We start from the raw sequence: 19209 nt of genomic DNA on the forward strand, positions 1-19209 counted from the left end.
CACATGATTAGTTAGTGTTGGTGCACCACTATGTGTATTTATCTACATTGTGGCCTCAGGTCATACCCTTGAGCAGTGGGTGCTTATAGTGATTGCACAATGCTCCTTTGGAATTTACTTACTGTTGGAACAAATTGGGCTTGCTACTCATTTTGTATTTTTGTGCCATTTTTTGTTGTTAAGAGGTGACAACAATGGTTTTGATGGATGGTGGAATGTTTCTGTATGTTGGGGCCTCTTTCCAAGTTCATTATTCCAAATTTACACTATTCGACCTTTACAACTATAAAATATATTCAACTAAGCAGATTGACACGATATTTCAATGCAAAGATTTCATATTAGTACTGTTTTAAATGCTTGAAAATGTAACCTTCATTTATTTGAAAAGTGTAAATTATCAAAACAAATGTTCACGATTGAATGAGCAGCTTTGACTTTTTGTTCTATTGAATGAAAGACAGAAATATTTCAACAATAGTGTGCGCTTATCTTACTGTTTCTGTTGTAAATGGTACTCGTCTACACTCCAAGTCTTTTTTGGTCAGTATTAATTATTAAACATTAGTAAACTTTACGGCAAACTAAGGATACATCTGTATTGGGGGACACGGAGAAATGCATTTCTTGGATTAAATGCATGTATGTTTTGGGAGAAGACACTCTGTTATCACTAAAAGTCGCCAAGATATTTACCTGAAACAGGAAGTCCGACGAACAGACCTGTGTCAAAGACAAAAGATATAATTTACTCACAAAAGACTGAGTATTTTTAATCCAGCTAAATGGAACTTTAAAGAACAAAATTTGATTATTTTAAAGGCTGTAAAGCTTTTAATCAATTCGTTTATGTACTATTTGTTTCAAACATGTAAAATAAATACAACAAATAAGCATTTGCAAATCCAGTAAACATTGCTTTAGTGTACTCACGTATATGAACAGCATCTGTTCTTGCAAGTATTTGAATGAGTTAGCTCATTAAAGCCAGACTTTTGCTCCGGCAGTGCTTACTGAGTTTGAGGAGACGGTGGGAGCGAAGTTGAGGTAGCTAGGGCATGGTAGCAGCCACCGACGCCCTAACAGGTTCCGCGAGTTGTTTTTGCTCTTATGTTTTAAACCGACCAACATGCAGCAGGGTTTTTTTTTTAACTATACCTGAAGTGGTTGATATGAAGGGTGGCAAGAAGACGCCGAGGTGTAGCAGAATAAAAGATGCCCTACAATCCAGCCTAATAATTAGTGCTTAATTTGTGCTGATGGTTTCCGGTGCTTAGCACCGGCACTTATTTAACAGGGCTATTGAATATTTCTCCCCTGTATGATGTGCCCAGTAATTATTAAAAATAAATGTACCTAGCTGTCCTGTTCTCCTCTTTCAGTTCATATAGCTGTTCTGCAACCCCCAGGCACTGTCTGTATTTCATGGTGCGATCATAACACTTTCAGTTTGCGGTGTCCCCCTTTGTCTGGTGGTGGATTAAAGTGGCCTGAGGTGGATTTAAGACCACACAGCATGATATTTACCGCCGGGTTCTAAGCAGCGCTATGAGCACCGGCGCTTATTATTCTACAAATTAAGCACTGTTAATAATTATGGCAGAGCTGGCCTTTCCTTTACCATGTATATCAAGGTAAAGAAGTCTATACTCATTCAATGGTGTTTGTTTCTTGCAAAGAGCTGAAGTGACGTCCTCCAACTATTTCAGAATGATTTGAGACCCTATCAAAACTGCTATAGCCCAAAAACATTTAAAGGCACACACTCATTCTTTATTGCACGTGAAAGAACCAATAACACAGTTTATTGAATTTTGTAGATTGTAGCTGATAAACTGCTTCCAGCACCTGGCATATGGACCTGTTAATCTATTTTACTGGATAGCATAATGGAAATCTGGAGCAGTTACTCTCCCTAGAGTACCTGCATCCCGTAATGGCCCCCTTCTCCCTTCCTCTCTCCCTGCTCCCCTTCCCCCCACTAGCTATGCTAAAGAGCAGTCATGCTTAACTTAGGGCACTTTGTAAAGCATTTATGCAGTACCAAAACAGTAATAAAGTTAAAACAAAACAATTAAAAAATCCAAATTGAATTACAAAAAATACAGTACATTCTAATTTAAAAAATGACACAAAAACAATAAAAATATAATAAGGGGATGCAAAAATCTGGATTTTTTAAAGTTTAGAATAAAAAAAGTGGCACCAAGTGTTGAGAGTTAATCTCGCTCAATAAGTCGCAGTAGACCTAGCCCGAGGCACAATTTGAGACTGGCCATGATGGAGCAGGTGTCGGATACAGAAGCCAGGTTGAACCCCGTCAGAAATTTTACCTTGGGACTTAGGACCTCATTACGAGTGTGGCGGGTCCTCGGACCACCACACTCATGTTGATGGTCAGACTTCTGCACTCTGGGCAGTCTAACCACCCAAACATGACATGGGTGGGTGGACCTGCCAGGGGACCGCCATCCCCACCAGGAACATTGTTCCCGAAGGGCTGGCGGCGGTCTTGGTTGACGTCAGCCAGGGCGGCACTGAACTCAGCGCTGTCTGGGTTATTACAATCTTCTTCTCTGCCAGCCTTTTCATAGCGATTTCCCCATCATGAAAAGGCTGGCAGAGAACAAGTGCAAGGGGGCCACTGCACTGCCCATGCACAGGGCATGGACAGTGCAGGGTCCCCACTGCCCAGCAAAGTCGGAATGCGCACTGTCTGCATTGCAGATAGTGCACATTCCAAGGGTGCTGGACGGCCCTCTCTGTGCTTCCATATAGCACTCAGCTCCCTTCAGGGAGCTGAGTGTTATATCGTAGCACTGTTCCCACCGGACTGACCGGTGGGAATGTGTATTGCAATGTTCCAGCCAGTCAGTCCGGCGGGAGCATTGTAACACGTTCACGGGGTTGCCACCGGCATGGTGGTGGCGTTCTCCCTGCTAATTTAGCAGTCCCATGGTGGAGACCATCAAACTTATAATGAGGGGCTTAGTCTTGAAAATGGAAGGCACAAATATTCAGTGATGCAAGGCAGCATGCTGTAGCCAAATAGGGCTCCACAAGTTTGGATAGCTGTTGGACAGAGTCCCAGTGAAGCTGATGGTTTTGGCAGTAAAAGCTCAGGGTGATAGAAATTAGAATTTCACTCCTAGGGAAATCTTCTTGATGGCTGGATACTTTACCCCTTTCACCAAGTCAAGCTTTCTATGTTCGCACTTGGTCAGTTTTTCGGAGCTCAAAATCATTCATCCGGGCATGGCTTTGGGTTGTAACCGAAAACAGTTCCATGATGCCAGATACCTTCTCTGCAAGTTCCCACTTAATCATATTTGCTGATGTGGAGAAGCTCCGAGTGGGATAAGCTTGACTCTTCAGCCTAGTGGCATTACACCTTGGCTACATCAGTTTAGTAGCTTTGTCTCAGTTGAAAAATGTTCTAAGTCCAAAGTTTTGAGGGTTATAGGAGAGGTCAAGCCTACGGTTCCAGGAACTCAGGAACAAGATTAGGGTTCAAAACCTCATGTACCACACTTAGAGGTAAGCACTAACTCCAGCAGAGGCCAAAAGCAAGTCAAGGGCTGGTCCAGTTGGAACTGATCAGTTGAAAATTGCAATCCATTGATACTTGAAGTCCACTTCTTTGTCCTGGGTGCAGAATGGAGCAAATCCAGTCCTTCAGGGCTTCTCTAAGGCCACAGACAGCAGGCCCAGTCTTCTTCTGATCTTTCTCAGGTCCAGTAATGTAAGCAAGAAATGTATCAAATTTCATTCATTAAAATCTTACATAAAATGAGGTAAAAATGTATTACTACCCCAGCAGGGCAAACATATATTGATTTCTCTCAAGATAAATTAAACACTCAGATAACATTTGTGATTCTGTACAACAGTCTAAAAAGAGCATATTAAAAAATATTGATTTCAAACCAATCATCACAAATATAACACAGTCATTACTATTATATAATGATCGTATTTGCAATAATAATTAGGGACTAAGGGCCAGATGTAGCAAAGGTTTTTCCCCATTTTGTGTCTATGGGAAAAAGTGTTTGTACATATGGCCCTAAGACTGCAAAAATGCGGCTCGGCAGAGATCTGGGGTATTCTGCAAATTAAGACAGTGTTTCAAGGCTTCCTTGCATTCTCTTCTGTTATTTATCAGGAATGTCTGCTTGACAAGTGTTTGCCTCTCAAACTTTGCTCCGGGACAGCAGCAGATGAGGTGCAATATAGATTCTCTCTCCAAGTCACACAATCTGCACCAGATATGTAAACATTGATGACTGGGTACTCACTGTCTCATGTCTTTTATTCGGAACAACAGAAAGTGCATACAAACAATAATATTCTTACTGGTTTCTGTACTGTTTCTGTTACTTAACGCTGAGCAGTCATAGTTTTGTACAACTCCGAGGTATAATGCAAGTATTTATTTGTTGCCATTTGTAGGATGCTTGCAGAGTGATTAATCAGCATGACATGCTGATTGAAATGCTGCGTATGAAATATTACTTTCCCAGATTGAATTTCTTCCAGGTAACTCATAGAATTCGTTAGGTACGTGGCACATGGATTCCCACCGAGACTGTAATTTGTGGGAATTGGCATGATAACATCTTCTAGTGTTTCCTTCTTGGCTTTGTTGACCAATGAGCAGTATACCAGGAACTTCACTTTACATGCAAGATCTTGACAGATTATACCAAATTATTTTCGTATTTGTAATCTCAGGAAGCTCCAAGGTAAGAGGAAGAGCTTTCAAAAAGTGTTACACTGTATTAACTCTAATGTAGATGAAAAGCTACCTGGGAAGCTTTGATGGCCACAGAATAGAATAGAATTACACTGGCTGAAGGACGGTCCACCTTTGCGTTGTCTGCAGCGGTGATATGCCACTATGGCTCCTCTTTTTTTTCATTTTTGCTAATAGGAATCTTGGCGTACCTTTTTCTAAAAACTAGATACCCAGATATTTGTAGAATGCAGCATATCTCAAAATGTGGGGACAAGAATGCCATACTTTTTGGTGTTTTTTTGGGGGGGATATTTGCCAAAGATTCTAACTTTTTTATTTTGGACTGTCAGTTCTAATTTGTTTTCAAGATTGTTAGACTTTCATCCTTCACGTGGTCTCCCTTAACTTTTTTCCTCTGTTCCCGAGGTTGTTGATGTGTTCTGGACTCTGATTTTACTGTTTTTGTTACTCTGGGCACTTTACCACTGCTTACCAGTGCTAAAGTGCAAGTGCTCCTTTACAAAATGTGTATGCAATTGGCTTATCCATGATTGGCATATTTGATTTATTAGTAAGTCCGTAGTACAGTGCACTAGAGGTGCCCAGGGCCTGTAAATCAAATGCTACTAGTGGGCCTGCAGCACTGGTTGTGCCACCCACATAAGTACCTCAGTAATTATGTCTCAGACCTGCTACTGCAGTGTCTGTGTGTGCAGTTTTAACTGTAAATTCGACTTGGCAAGTGTACCCACTTTCCAGGACTAAACCTTCCCTTTTCTTACATGTCAGACACCCCTAAGGTAGGCCCTAGGTAGCCCCAAGGGCAGGGCAGGGTGCAGTGTATGGTTAAGGTAGGACATATAGTAATGTGTTTTATGTGTCCTGACAGTGACATATTGCTAAAATCGTTTTTCACTGTTGGGTTGTTGCAAGGCCTGTCCCTCTCATAGGTTAACATGGGGGCTACCTTTAAATCTGATTAAAGTGTAGATTCCCTTTGGGAGCGGATGGACATGTGGAGTTTGGGGTCTCTGAGCTCACAATTTAAAAATACATCTTTTAGTGAAGTTGATTTTACGATTGTGTGTTTGAAAATGCCACTTTTATAAAGTGAGCATTTTCTTGCTTATACCATTTCTGTGACTCTGCCTGTTTGTGGATTCACTGTCTGGGTCAGTTTGACAGTTGGGATGGTAGCACCTCACACTAGACAGTGACACAAAAGGAGCTGGGGTGTAGTCTGCATTTCCTGATGAGCCATCTGTGCTAGGAGGGAGGGGAGGAGTGGTCACTCACACCTGAAAGGGCTGTGCCTGCCCTCACACAATGCAGTCTCCAACCCCCTGCTGAGTGTCTGGGGCCTGGCCTGGGCAAGGCAGGATTTCACATTCAAAAGAGACTTTACTTTGAAGAAGCCTACTTTAAAGGAGAAATTGGGTATAAAAAGGGCACCCAAAACCACAGACTTTGGAAACTCTTCTGGAACCAAGAGGAACCTCTGTCTGGAGAAGAGCTGAATAGCTGAGGAAGAAGAGCTGCCCTGCCTGTGACTGTGCTTTGTGGAGCTATCTTGCAGTTGCTGCTTCTGCCAGAGTAAGAGGGCAAAGACTGGACTTTGTGTGCCTTCCATCTTGAGAAGAAATCTCCAAGGGCTTGATCTAGAGCTTGCCTCCTGTTATTTGAAGTCTCGGGGACAGCAAAGACTTCTCTCTGCCAGCACCTGGTGTCTCTGGAGAGACTCCTACTCTGCCCTGTGGTGCCCATCCAGTTCCTGGGACCCTGAAAGGAGAGCTGGTAGCCTAAAGACAAGGAAATCCACGCACAGAGCACTGTGCGGGGAAAAGATTGACGCAAATACGATCTGGGGCTGAAAAAACGACGCGCCTCCGGCTCTGCAGCTGAGAAACGACGCTCGCAGGAAACGCGACTGAAGAATCGACACACGGAGCAGGAGGAATGACGCGCAGCATTGCTGACGGAGGCTGGGAGATCACAACCTGCGCTGCAGGGTTTTCGGATCATCGTGTGGCTGGATTTCCAACTCATGTACCGCTGTGCGGAGTTATTTTTGATGCATACCTGCCCGTGCGGGGTTATTTTTGACACACACCAGGTACATTTACACGCTAGCAGCACTAGTGTGTGTTTAAAACTACTTAAAGACTCTTTTTGCATTTTTATTGATAACTTGACTTGTGTATTGTGGATTTTTGTTGTTTTGGTCTTGTTTTGTTTAGATAAATATTTCCTATTTTTCTAAACTGGTGTTGTGTAATTTTGTAGTGTTTTCATTAAGTTACTGTGTGTGTTGGTACAAATACTTTACATCTAGCACTCTGAAGTTAAGCCTACTGCTCTGCCAAGCTACCAAGGGGGTCAGCAGGGGTTAGCTGAGAGTGAATCTCTTTTACCCTGACTAGAGTGAGGGTCCTTGCTTGAACAGGGGTAACCTGACTGTCAACCAAAGACCCCATTTCTAACAAAGATCAAAGACATAATTTGATCAACACCCTTTGAGGGCTGATGTAGGTGTGATCTAGTATGACCATATCATCCGGGTACTGTAAAGATTTGCAGGTGAGGATTTTGTATCTTTACAGGAAATGATCTGGCTTTTCCTAACAATGTGCTGAAGGCTACTGTGTAGACACTGAAGAGGAGAGGGGCAAATACACACCCTTGCTTAAAGCACTTGTCCCAACACATTTTCTTTGAGACTGTGAGGCCACTATCAGTTTCACTTGCACCATAGTTTATGAGTATAAAGAGATAATGGCTTGAAGTAAAAGGGTTGTAATGCCCCAAGCTGCCAGCTTTTTCCACATACTCCAACAATCAACCTTGTCAAAAGCTGCAGCATAATCAATAAAACAAGCAAATATTGAGGCTCTTTTCTAATTAATTGCACAATGGATTAGAAATGATAGTGTCACAATATTATCTTTGGTACTACAGTTAGGTCTAAAACCTATTTGGAAGAAGGGAATTATATTATAATTTGTCTACTTGTCAAGCTCCTTTAGTAAAATCGTTGCATATGCTTTGCTATCGGTATCGGGCAGTGCAATTAAGTGGTAACGAAAGGGATCTGATCTACTGCCCTTAAATTAGAGCCGCACCAGCAATCTACGTTAGTGCATGTAAGGAATGAAGGGATCAGTCAGGATTCCCAATATTCTGTTTCTGATTTAAACAGGCCATCTGGTATTACATTGGCACTTGGAGCCCCGCTTGCTATTGTTTTATTGATACTAGGATGGTGCTTCTTCAATTGATTATATAATTACAGAGTTCCTCCTGTACTTTAGTGTTGTTAATCAGCTGAGATGAGCAAGTGAAATGTTTGGCTAATTTTTCCAGAGCAGCGCTTTCATCGCAGTAAAGTTGCAGAATATTTTCTCCTAAAAGTCAGGACTTGCTCCGTTTTCTCTCCGTAGGAGCTCATTCCCCTTAAGTCTGCTGACAGATTTTTGAAAATTGGATTGATGTTTGAGTTTTGAAAGCTTAAGGATAAACAGCCATTGACTTCAATATATTTGTTTTTTCCTCCCATAGTTTTCTCTTATGTCTGCTTTTAGGTTTTGTAAAAACACCACTGTGGGTGGATAAGAGTTGTGCTTTTAGGTTCTTTAATTACGTAGTAAACCACTTGTTAATCTCAGCCTTTGGTGTCCTATCATTATGCCACTGTTTGACATACCTTAGTAGCGCATCTTACAGTGATGAAATCATTTCAGGGCAGAATGTTAACGCACTCTGTGATCCTTCCATCTTTAAGAATTAATTTTTAAGAGACTGAGGGCCTGATTTAGATCTTGGTGGAGGGGAATACTCTTTCAGAAACCTGAAGGATATCCTATCTGCCTATATCAAAATCCACAGTTGATAGAATTGGCAAATGGTCACTTTTGGGCCTCAATGAAACTCAGAAATCATGGTGCTGACTAAAATGAAGGCGAGAGACATAGGTGTAGTCTAGGATTAAAGCTCAGCCATGTAAACGGTGTGTAATGTTACCAGCCAAGTCAAATTTGTTACATAGTGTCAGAGGGACCAGCGACAAACTGATAAAGCACTTATTGATTAGTTTTCCTTATAAGTCTTATGTCAGAAGGTGACTTTCTAAAAGATCAGTGGGATCTGCGTATATTAAACCTGCAGATTAACATTAATCAGCATGATGTTATGCAGTACTTTATTAAGTACACCATTTTCAAATATATCAGCTTGAAAGAATGGACAGGGACGATTGTATGGTTTTACAATAACGTCTACAGCAGCGGAATTAGATATTGACATGCCTCTTATGGGCCTATTCCTCTCTGGAAATCGGGCTGCATTGTTCCGGCTTGGCTATGCATCAATCCAGTGAGGCCGTTCATCGAAGTTCCGGTCGCTACGCTGGTGCTGCATCGATCTTCTCGTTGCGAAGTCAGGCTACGTCGTTTCCGGTTCGTTGTGCGGTTACATTTTCAACGTGATGAAGGCTGTGCATCATTTCTGGCAGGCTGTGCATCAAATTTTGCCACACAAGGAGTCCTTCTTGTAAAGATGAAGTCTTTTTTGGCCTATAATCTCTACTAGAAGGAGTGTATTTTACTGGGAGAAATGGCGCACCAAGGAAAACTAGCTTATATTATATTAGTCTGACTCCTATATCTGCAACGGTGCACTACAATGGGGAATACACCCTAAAACCCCAAATGTTGACTAAATGAACAGTCAATTATTCTTATGAAAATACTGAGGCACCCGTTGAACACGTGTACAATTGTCCCTAAAGTTGCATGGTGAATTTGTATATATATAAAAAATAAATTCAACACATATTATTATAGTACACGGCTCACTGAAAAGCAGGGGCAGGGGCAGAGGCCCTGTTGTTATACCCAAATGTGCCTTTGAAGTGGGGGAGACTTTAAAGAGTGGCTTAGAAGTGCACCATGTCCCCTTTCAGTTCAATCCTGTCTGCCAGGGTCCCAGTGGGAGGGTGGCAGTCCTTTGTGTGAGAGCAGGCCCTCCACCCTCCCATCCCAGGAAGACCTTTTCAGAAAGCAGATGTATGCAAGTGAGGCTGAGTATCCTGTGTTTGGGGTGTGTCTGAGTGAATACACAAGGAGATGTCAACTAAACCTAGCCAGACATGGTTTGTAAGGCACAGAAAGATTTAAGTGCAGAGAAATGCTCACTTTCTAAAAGTGGCATTTCTAAAATAGTAATATTAAATCCAGCTTCACCAGTCAGCAGGATTTTGTAGCACCAGTCTGGCCATACTAAATAAGACCTTCCTACTCCTTTCAGATCAACAGCTACAACTCAAACAATGTATGAGGGCAGCCCCAATGTTAGCCCATGAAGGGAGCAGGCCTCACAGCAGTGTAAAAACAGATTTAGGAGCTTTACACTACCAGAACATGTAAACTACATAGGTACATGTCCTGCCTTCTACCTACACAGCACCCTGCTCTAGGGGTTACCCAGGGCACACCTTAGGGGTGACTTATATGTAGAAAAAGTGGAGTTTTAGGGTTGGCAAGTACTTTTAAATGCCAAGTCGAATTGGCAGTGAAACTTGACACACATGCCTTGCAATGGCAGGCCTGAGATAAGGTTAAGGGGCTATTTAAGTGGGTGGCACAATCAGTGCTGCAGGCCCACTAGTAGCTTTTAATCTACAGGCCCTGTGCACATACAGTGCCCTCCACTAGGGATTTATAAGTAAATTAAATAGCCCAATTGGGTATGATCCAATGTTACCATGTTTAAAGGGAGAGAGCCTATGCACTTTAGCACTGGTTAGCAGTGGTAAAGTCCGCAGAGTCTAAGAACCAGCAAAAAAAGTATCTCAACAATGGAAGGAGGCAGGCAAAAAGTAAGAGGTGACCACCCTAAGGCTGTCAGGTCTAACAAGGACTAATACAGCTGGATACTTTGTGGTCTCCTTGCGTAGATTGATCTCCCAGTTGGCAATTACTTTTGTTTGACTGTCTATATGATCAGTTTTATGGAGGTTTTCCAAGTTACCTGTGTTGCCATCCCCTTAAGTAACAGATACCAGACGTTTGGTATCAAATTAATTGTTATAATAAATCCCACAACTTCCAGTTGTGGGATTTAATATGACTTGTTCAGGTAAAGAGTTTTAAACTTTACCTGAAAAGTTGCCAACTTCAGCCCTGCAGTGTTTTTGCTGCTGTCCTCTGATTGACCAGCCTCTGACAGCCTGGCCAGGCTGCCTTGATGGGGTGTGAAGTGGCCTGGCTCCACAAAAAGAGATGTGCCTGTGGGAGGAGATCTCCCCTCAGCAGATGGTGAAGCAGGAAGAGGGAGAGCTGCCAAACTGGTCTTCAAAGGCAGAGAAGGACATTTGGAGCAACACTGCAACACCCCCACATCCTGCAATCCCAGACAATTGGGTGCCCCCTTGATTAGATCAAGAGAGGGCAGGAGAGGCGTATATTTAGGATTTTTCGCCACACCAGTGGGTGGGCTCAGCTAGATGTAACCTCCAAAAATCACTTTCTGCCATGATGGATTTTTGAGGAATGTTGCTCCCTGGGATTGATTTTTGCCACACTTCTCAGGAAGTGGTCATCACAGGGGGAAGGACCCTGCCCCTGATTGGAGAACCAGGACCCTCCTGTTTTTCACCCAGGAGCAAGGATAAAAATGTCAGACCTGCACCCACACCTCAGATCCCCATCAGATTCCAACAAGGACGAACCACAGGAGAAGAAGGACTGCCCTGCTGGACCCCTGGCCTGCACCTGGACCCCGCACTCTGAAGGACTGCACCAGCTGAACACTTGGGCTTCACCACAAGAAGGACTTTGCCTGGCTTCAATTGGTTCAAGGAGGGACTCCCTGTTAGCTACAGGTGAAAACTTGCTAACCAGAGTCCCCTGCACCAACTCCTGAAGAAACCAACCAGCTGTCCACTGTCCAGTGGCCAAAAAGGAGTTTGCACCAGGTGCATTCTGGGAGTTGTAGTTCACACCCCCAAGGAGCATCTCAGAGCTTCTGGAACCTTGGGGTGAGCTGTGGACCCCAAAAGAACCTTAAAAGAACATCTGGAAGAAGATCCAGAAGTTTGGAGAACTTTTGGAAAAAAAGCTTCAGAGAGGGACCGACCTGCCATGGCAACTCTAGCTGGCTTTCCTCAACCGCGACCCGGCCTGACTTGCAGGTTCGTCCCGGTGAAGAAAATCTCCAAAAAATAAACTAAGTCCGAACGTAGGAAGTTGACCGGGACCTCCCAGCCAACGTATCCGAGGAGGGCTCCAAGGACGTCGGATCAAGATCCAGGTTTGCCCTGGTCGAAGGATTTTCACCTCAAAAAAACGACTAAGTCCGAAGGTAAAAATCTCCACCACGGGCTCCCGCAACGTATATCCAAGGAAAAGTTCCAGGAGGTCGGATTGGACTGGCAGGTTCGTCGCACTGAAGAAAATCTTCAGAAAAACGACTAAGTCCTAAGGTAAACTTTTGACTGAGGCCTCCCGCGGGCTGTAGCCGAGCCGGGCTCCATCGCGGTCAGCCTTAAACTTTGACTTTGCCCCGGTCGAGGTGCGACCAGATTGGCGCTTTTTGTTTCTATGCGCTAGAAAGCAATAATTCTTTAAAAATTCATATCTCCTGTTCCCCTTAACCGATTTTATTCATTTGTGTGTCATTTTAAAGCTAAAAATATTTCCTATTTTTATGAATTGATTTTGGATTTTTAAACTGTTTCCTGTGTTTTATTTAATTTGTGGTATTTGAATGCTTTACACTCTGTCTCCTAAGTTAAGCCTTGTTGCTCGTTGCCAAGCTACCAAGGGTTGAGCTGGGTTTCATTTACTGAGGCCTTACTGGACCTAAGTGGAGGTCAGTGACCTATTGCTAAGTGTAGGTACTTACCTGCCCTTACCAATAATCCATTTTCCAACATGAGTGTTGAGCAAAATGGATGCCTAGAATGTCCTGAGTGTAAGAGGCGAAATATATTACCGCTTATTAGAATGTCCTTGTTTCCTCTAGCCAGATATCCTGGTGTAAAAATTAGTATTCTATTGGTAGGTTCTCTTTCTGCAGCATAGCTAATTGTTTCCCCTTTGATTGCGATTAATTCCTGACGCAAACTTTTGATCTGTTCCTTTGCATTGTAGTTATGAGGTGTGGCAGAAGCCTGGGTACTTTCTGTAGTTGAGACATCTTTTATTCAGTTTGTTGAATGTTTGCTATCTACAACAGTTGACAGAGTCAGGCTAGTAACAGTTTCTTCATCCACCTTAGAGGTATTAGATTTTATCGGTAATTGGTTCCCTAACTAGTCTTTAGTGTCTGCGACTATACGACCTATGTTGTTTATTCTAAATGTTCTTATGGAGGACACTGCTACTGTGACCCTGGTTTATTCTTTTGAGATTTGTGATTTATTTGTATCTCCACTTGCTTGCATTTGCAGTTCTTTTGTTGATATAATGGGATGAGATGTTAGATTTGATGCTGTGACTGAATTAGGCCTATTGGAATTAGGGATTGACTGTCACTCACGCTCTAGTCACCAGCAAGTTGGACTATGGGAACTCTCTCTATGCTGGGATCACCACGCAACTCACTAGAAGGCCTTATCCAGAACTTGCCAGTCAAACTCATCCTCAACCTCCCACACAGAACTCACATCACACCTCCCAGAACTGCACTGGTGCCCCATACACAAACATGTCCAATTCAAACTCCTCACATGCAAATTCAAGGCACTACACAACTCAGGCATCACCTACCTGAACAGTCAGACCTCCTTCCACGAACCTCCTGGACACCTAAACTCCACAGGACTCCTACTTGTACACATCCCATGCACACACAGACCCAGGTCAGGAGGACGGACATTCTCTTACATTGCTCCTACAGTGAGAAACGGCCTCCTTTTCCACGTCAGAGCCTCCTCCTCTCTTCTTAAATTCCCCTAGAAGCTGCAAACCTGGCTTTTTAATTAGCCAACCTACCATAGGTATGGGTAGGCACACATACCTGCTCATCACCAGGAAATCCTCCCAGGTGATAGTGTGCTTGACAAATTAGTGTAACATAACATAACATTACATTAATGCCATCTCACTGACATATCCGAGGGAGAGGTCTCAGAAGGAAGAAGACTGCAATGAGATACTGTATGATGGGAATTCCACTGAGGGTTCCTTTACACTTGATTCAATATGGGGCATTTAGTTTACTCAAAAATTTTAACTGATTAGTTTTGTGAGCTGATAGTCAGTTGATTACCCTGAATTGGGTTGTGCTCATCTTTTCCTTTCAAGTGGATAGATACTATGTGATCTTTTTCAGAATTGGGCTGAGAGTGGTGTTTGGTGTTAAGGCGAGAAGTAAGTTCTTTGCCCCAGTGAAAGCATCAGTAGGCTTTGATGATGAATAACCTGTTATACGCCTTCTTGTCATCTAGTAGCTGTTTAAGCATTTCTGGCAGAGTGGAGAGTTTATCAATTATTGAAGAACAACTACTAGCAATTTTATAGTGGAAAGAATTATGGGTATAAGATCCACATTATGTTTCAAGTATTCAATTTATTATCCAGATTGGTGACACATGTCGCAAGAGACTAAGACGTTCTACTTGGCGTTCTAATTTCTGTAGTTGCCAGTTTAATGTTTTTATTGCTGTTGATGGAACTGTAAACTTTAGGAATTATGTTTGATGGGGAGACTGCAGAATCAACAGTTGGAACTTGATTATTATAGAGAGTATCATCCAGTTGTTGTTATCTGTATTGTAGAGTACAAGACTAGCGAGTTTGAGTTGTCAATATTTGATGACACCTATTTTTCTTTGCTCAGCTGAAATGGAGAAAAAGTGACTGATCTTGAATCTCAGCTCCTCCTTGTTGTTTTTGTGCTGATTGGAGTGCAATCCTGGCGGCACGCAAGTCAAACAGCTGTGATGCAGTATGTCATAGATGGTGAAAATGGGCACGTCAACGGAGTGCTTCCACAGCCTCCTCCATACCCATTTCTTTCACCAACTGACAGACTGAATAATGGTTTGTTGACTGCTCTCAGTTACAGTCCCTGGTATTCCACCACTCCATCTCAAAACTTTTCACCTTCTCTCTGCATTTGTCACGCCACTCCCAACCCATCAAGTCACTCACCAAAGCTCTTTTCAGCTATGCCTTTAAGATCCCTTTCACCACTGCTGATCCATTTAAAAAATCCTGTTGAACTGTCAGCTGCCCGCCCATATCCCAGCAGGCAGTCGCTCTCCACTGGCTTTTTGAAGCATCAGAAGCTTGAACTGTGCCGCATTCAGCTCCAGTGCAAGGAGTACAGGCCAAAATGCTGTGAACTGTGCAGACAGCCTGTGTTACTATACTGAATCCATCACAGCCAATGTGTTTCATTCACCACTGCGAACCTCTTCAGCGAATTCTTATTTTTTACAGCCAGTATACCATGATACGCGTTTCGTGTAACTGTAGTTCACCATACACATATGCATGGGGTCCCGCTAGGCTACGCACCCTGGATCCTTTTAATGCAAGGCCAGGCCACCCCCGTACTTGACACCTTAGCTCATGTCCAGGACAGTAGACAAACCGCAACTCACACTGCACGAGTGCAAAATCCTTCTTTCATTTTTGCATTCATGCAGTGCGAATTGCATTGGCTGTATCATTTTACTGTAACACTGCGATCTATGTCCGCTGTACAAGCACAATAAAGAAGATATTGAACATTCTACATTTTGATTTGGACTCTTTCACACTATTATTTACTATGGCAGCATCACTCTATGTATTTTCCTATATTGTGGCCTCGGGTCGAGGCCTTGAGCGGCGGTTGTTTATAATAAGTTAACAATTCTCCTTTCGAAATTACTTACCGTGGGAGAAAGTGGAAAAGCTGTTCATTGGGCTCGTTGCTCATTTTGTATTTTGCGATCATTTGTTTGTTGTTAAGAGGTGCTTACAAAAGTTTTGTTGGATAGTGGAATGTTTCTTGATGTAAGGCCCACTTTGAAAGTTCAGAATTCCAAACTTACACTACTCGACCTTTACAACTATAAAAGATATTCAAATAAGCAACTGACACAATATTTTAATGCGGAGATTTCATATTAGTACCGTTTTAACTGCTTGAAAATGCTTTCTTTTTGTCAAAAAGAGTAATTATGAAAACATTTTTTCACGATTGAATACGCTGTTTTGACTAGTTCTTCTATTGAATCAAAGGCTGAAATATTTCGAAAATAGTGCGCGGTGATCCTACTGTTTCCATTTTAAGGAGTACTCCTCTGCATCGGAAGTCTTTTCAGATCAGTATTAAATATTAAACAAGTAAACTTTACTGCAAACTAAGAATAAAAGTGCCTTGGGGAACATGGGCGATTACATTTCGTGGATTAAATGTATGTATGTTTTAGGAGAAGACATTCTGGTGTCTACATACCTGAAAGAAGGAGTCCAATGGCCAGATCTGTAACAGAGGAAAACATACATTGTTTACTCACAAAATACTGAGTATTTCTTAACCAGCTAAATGGAACTATAATGAACAAAATTAGATTCTTTTAAATGTTTCAAAGCTTCTAATCAATTCGTTTATGCACTATTTCTTTTAAACCTCTAAAATAAGTAACAAATAAGCTTTGGCAAAGCAAGGCCAGTAAACATTCCTTTAATGTGCTCACACATAGGAACAGTATCTATAGGTACATATATATGAATGAGTTAACTGATTAAAGTCAGACCTTTTGCTCTGGCAATGCTTACGGAGTTTAAAGGGACAGTGGGAGTGAAGTTAAGGTAGCTAGGGCATGGTAGCACCCATCGATACCTAGTGGTGTCACAAAACTTGAGGGGGTCCCCCTGCAAGTATATGGCGGAAGCTCCTCACCGAGTCAGGAGCTCTCGGGCCCGCGGCCCGTGCACAGTGCCAGCCAGTACGCAGTGCGTGACAGCATGCTGCTGAGGGTGCCTTTGGAGAATGGTGACCATGTACCAGGGGGGCTGTCGAGGCTATTGTTCTGCCACTACTGGCGCGCCACAAGGTACCTTGAGTAGTTTTTGCAGTCATGTTTTAACCCAACCAACATGCGGCAGGAGATTTCAGAACTATACCTGAAGTGGTTGACCAGAGGGGTGGCAAGAAGACACAGAGGGGTAGCAGAATAAAAATACCCTGCAATCCACCCTAACAATTACGGCAGATCTGACCTTGCCTCTGCCATATATATTAAGGTAAATAAGTCTATACTTAATCAATGGTGTTGGTTTCTTGCAACTACTTCAAAGTGCTTTGAGACACTATCAGAATCGTAATAGACAAATAAAATTTAAAGGCACAGGCTTATTCTTTGTTGCACCTGAAAGAAAGATAACACTTACTTTATTGAGTTTTGTGGCTTGTAGTTGATAGACAGATTCCTGCATCTGGCATATTAACCTGTTAAGGTATTTTACTAGCTAGCATTATAGAAATCTGGACCAGTGCCTCTCACTAGAGCCCCTGTATCCTGTACTAGCCCCCTTCCCACTTCCTCTCAAACTCCCTGCCCCCCTTCTAGCCACGCCAAAAAGCAGACATGCCTAACTTAGGGCAATATGTAAAAAAAAAATATGCAGAGCTAATGTAGTAATGAAGGTAAAACACAACACAATAAAGAAGAATCCCAAAGTAAATTAGAAAAATACAGTAAATTCAAATACATTTTTTACATAAAAACAATAAAAATACAATAAGGGTAACCAAAAATATGGATTTTTAAAGTTTAAAATAAAAAGAGCGGCAGTAAGTTTTGAGAGCAAATCACAGTCAATAGGTTGCAGTAGGCCTAGCCCAAGGCACAATTTGAGACAGACCACGATGGAACACAGGTCAGATACAGAAACCAGGTTTAACCCACCAGACATTTTACCTTGGCTCTCAGGGCCCGATTTAGGTATTGGCGGATGGCTTACTCTGTCACAGCGGTAACGGCTATCCTGTCTACTGAAATCTAGATTCCGTAGGAAATATTGGGATTTAGCTTTCGGTAGACCGGATAACAGTCACTGTTGTGAAGGAGTAACCCATCCACCAATAACTAAATCAGGCCCTTAGTTTTGAAAATTAATGCAAAAATATATCAGCGGGGCAAGGCAGCAGGCATGTCATTTCATTAAAGATGGCTCCACGAGGTAGGATACCTGTTGGACACAGTTCCGGTGAAGCTGATGGTTTTGGCAGGAAAACCTCTGGGTGGTAGAAATCAGAATTTCACTCCCAAGAAAATCTTCTCAGTGGCTGGATACTTTTAGCAGTTTCACCCGGTCTAGTTTCTACATTTGAAATTGGTCACTTTTTCAGAGCTCACAATCCTTCATCTGGGCAAGGCTGTGGGTTGAAGCAGATCAGGGTTCCATGAAGCCAGATATCTTCTCCGCAAGGTCCTGGTAAATCATATTTGCTATTTTGGAGAAGCACTGAGTGGGAGAAACTTGAATCTTCAGCCCAGTGGCATTGCACCTTGTGTAGATCCGTTTGGTAGCTTTTTCCCAGTTGAAAATGTTTCTAAGTCCCAGGTTTTGAGGGTGGTAGGGGAGGTCAAACCAGGCACAGTCAACACTGCCAGGACCTCAGGCGCAATACACAGGGTTCAGAACCTTAGGGGCAGCACTTATAGCTCAGCACTAACTCCATAAGAGGCCAAAAGCAAGTCCAGGGCTGGTCCAGATGGAACTGGTCAACTGGCATATTGCAAGATAATGCCTCTTGAAGCTTTCTGTGTTTCTGGAACTTGAACATGAGGTCAGTCGTATGACCCTTGGAGTCCACTTTGTCCTGGGTGCAGGAGGGAGCAAGTCAAGTCCTTCAGGGCTTCTCTAACATAACAGACGCAGGCCTAGTTGTCTTGTGATCTTTCTCAGGTCCAGTAGTGTAAGGAAGAAATTAATTATATTTCATTAATTACAATCGTACATAAAATGACGTAAAAATGTAACACTGCCCAGAGAGGCAAAAAACGTATTGATTTCACTCAATATAAATGAAACACTCTGATAACATTAGTGATTCTGTACAACAGTCTAAAAAGAACATATTCAAAATTGATTTCAAGCCAATTATCATAAAGACACCGGTTGAAGGACTTTATACTTTTGCGTTAAGTCTGCAGTGGCCATATGCTACTGTGGCTCCTCTGTGTTTCATTTTTGCTAATTGGAATCTTGGGGTACCTTTTTCCTATAAGCTAGATAAACATATATTTGTAGCATGCAGCATATAAAATGTGGGAATAAGAATGCATACATTTTTTTTTTATATTTGCCATATATTCTAACTTTAGATTTTGACTGTCTCAGTTCTAGTTTGTTTTCAAGATCAAAGATGTAATTTGTTAAACATCATTTGAGGGCAGATGTAGGTGTGATCCAATATGACAATATTATCTGGGTACTCTAAAAATTTACAGGTGAACATTTTTTATCTTT

General features: G+C 42.4%; 1 protein-coding gene across 2 annotated transcripts in view; it reads right to left on the reverse strand.

The window, feature by feature from the left end:
- The window catches only part of LOC138246243 (uncharacterized), a 796965-nt gene that overhangs the window by 581649 nt on the left and 196107 nt on the right, over positions 1–19209 (reverse strand). For both annotated transcript variants that reach the window (XM_069200654.1, XM_069200655.1), the window contains exons 2-3: positions 16187–16213; positions 697–723 (exon numbers count right to left, since the gene is read on the reverse strand). In XM_069200654.1, coding sequence (XP_069056755.1) covers positions 697–723; positions 16187–16213 — 54 coding nt within the window. The remainder of the gene's footprint in view (positions 1–696; positions 724–16186; positions 16214–19209) is intronic.

This window comes from Pleurodeles waltl, chromosome 7 (genome assembly GCF_031143425.1).
Source record: "Pleurodeles waltl isolate 20211129_DDA chromosome 7, aPleWal1.hap1.20221129, whole genome shotgun sequence".
In the NCBI taxonomy this organism is placed as follows: Eukaryota; Metazoa; Chordata; class Amphibia; order Caudata; family Salamandridae; genus Pleurodeles; species Pleurodeles waltl.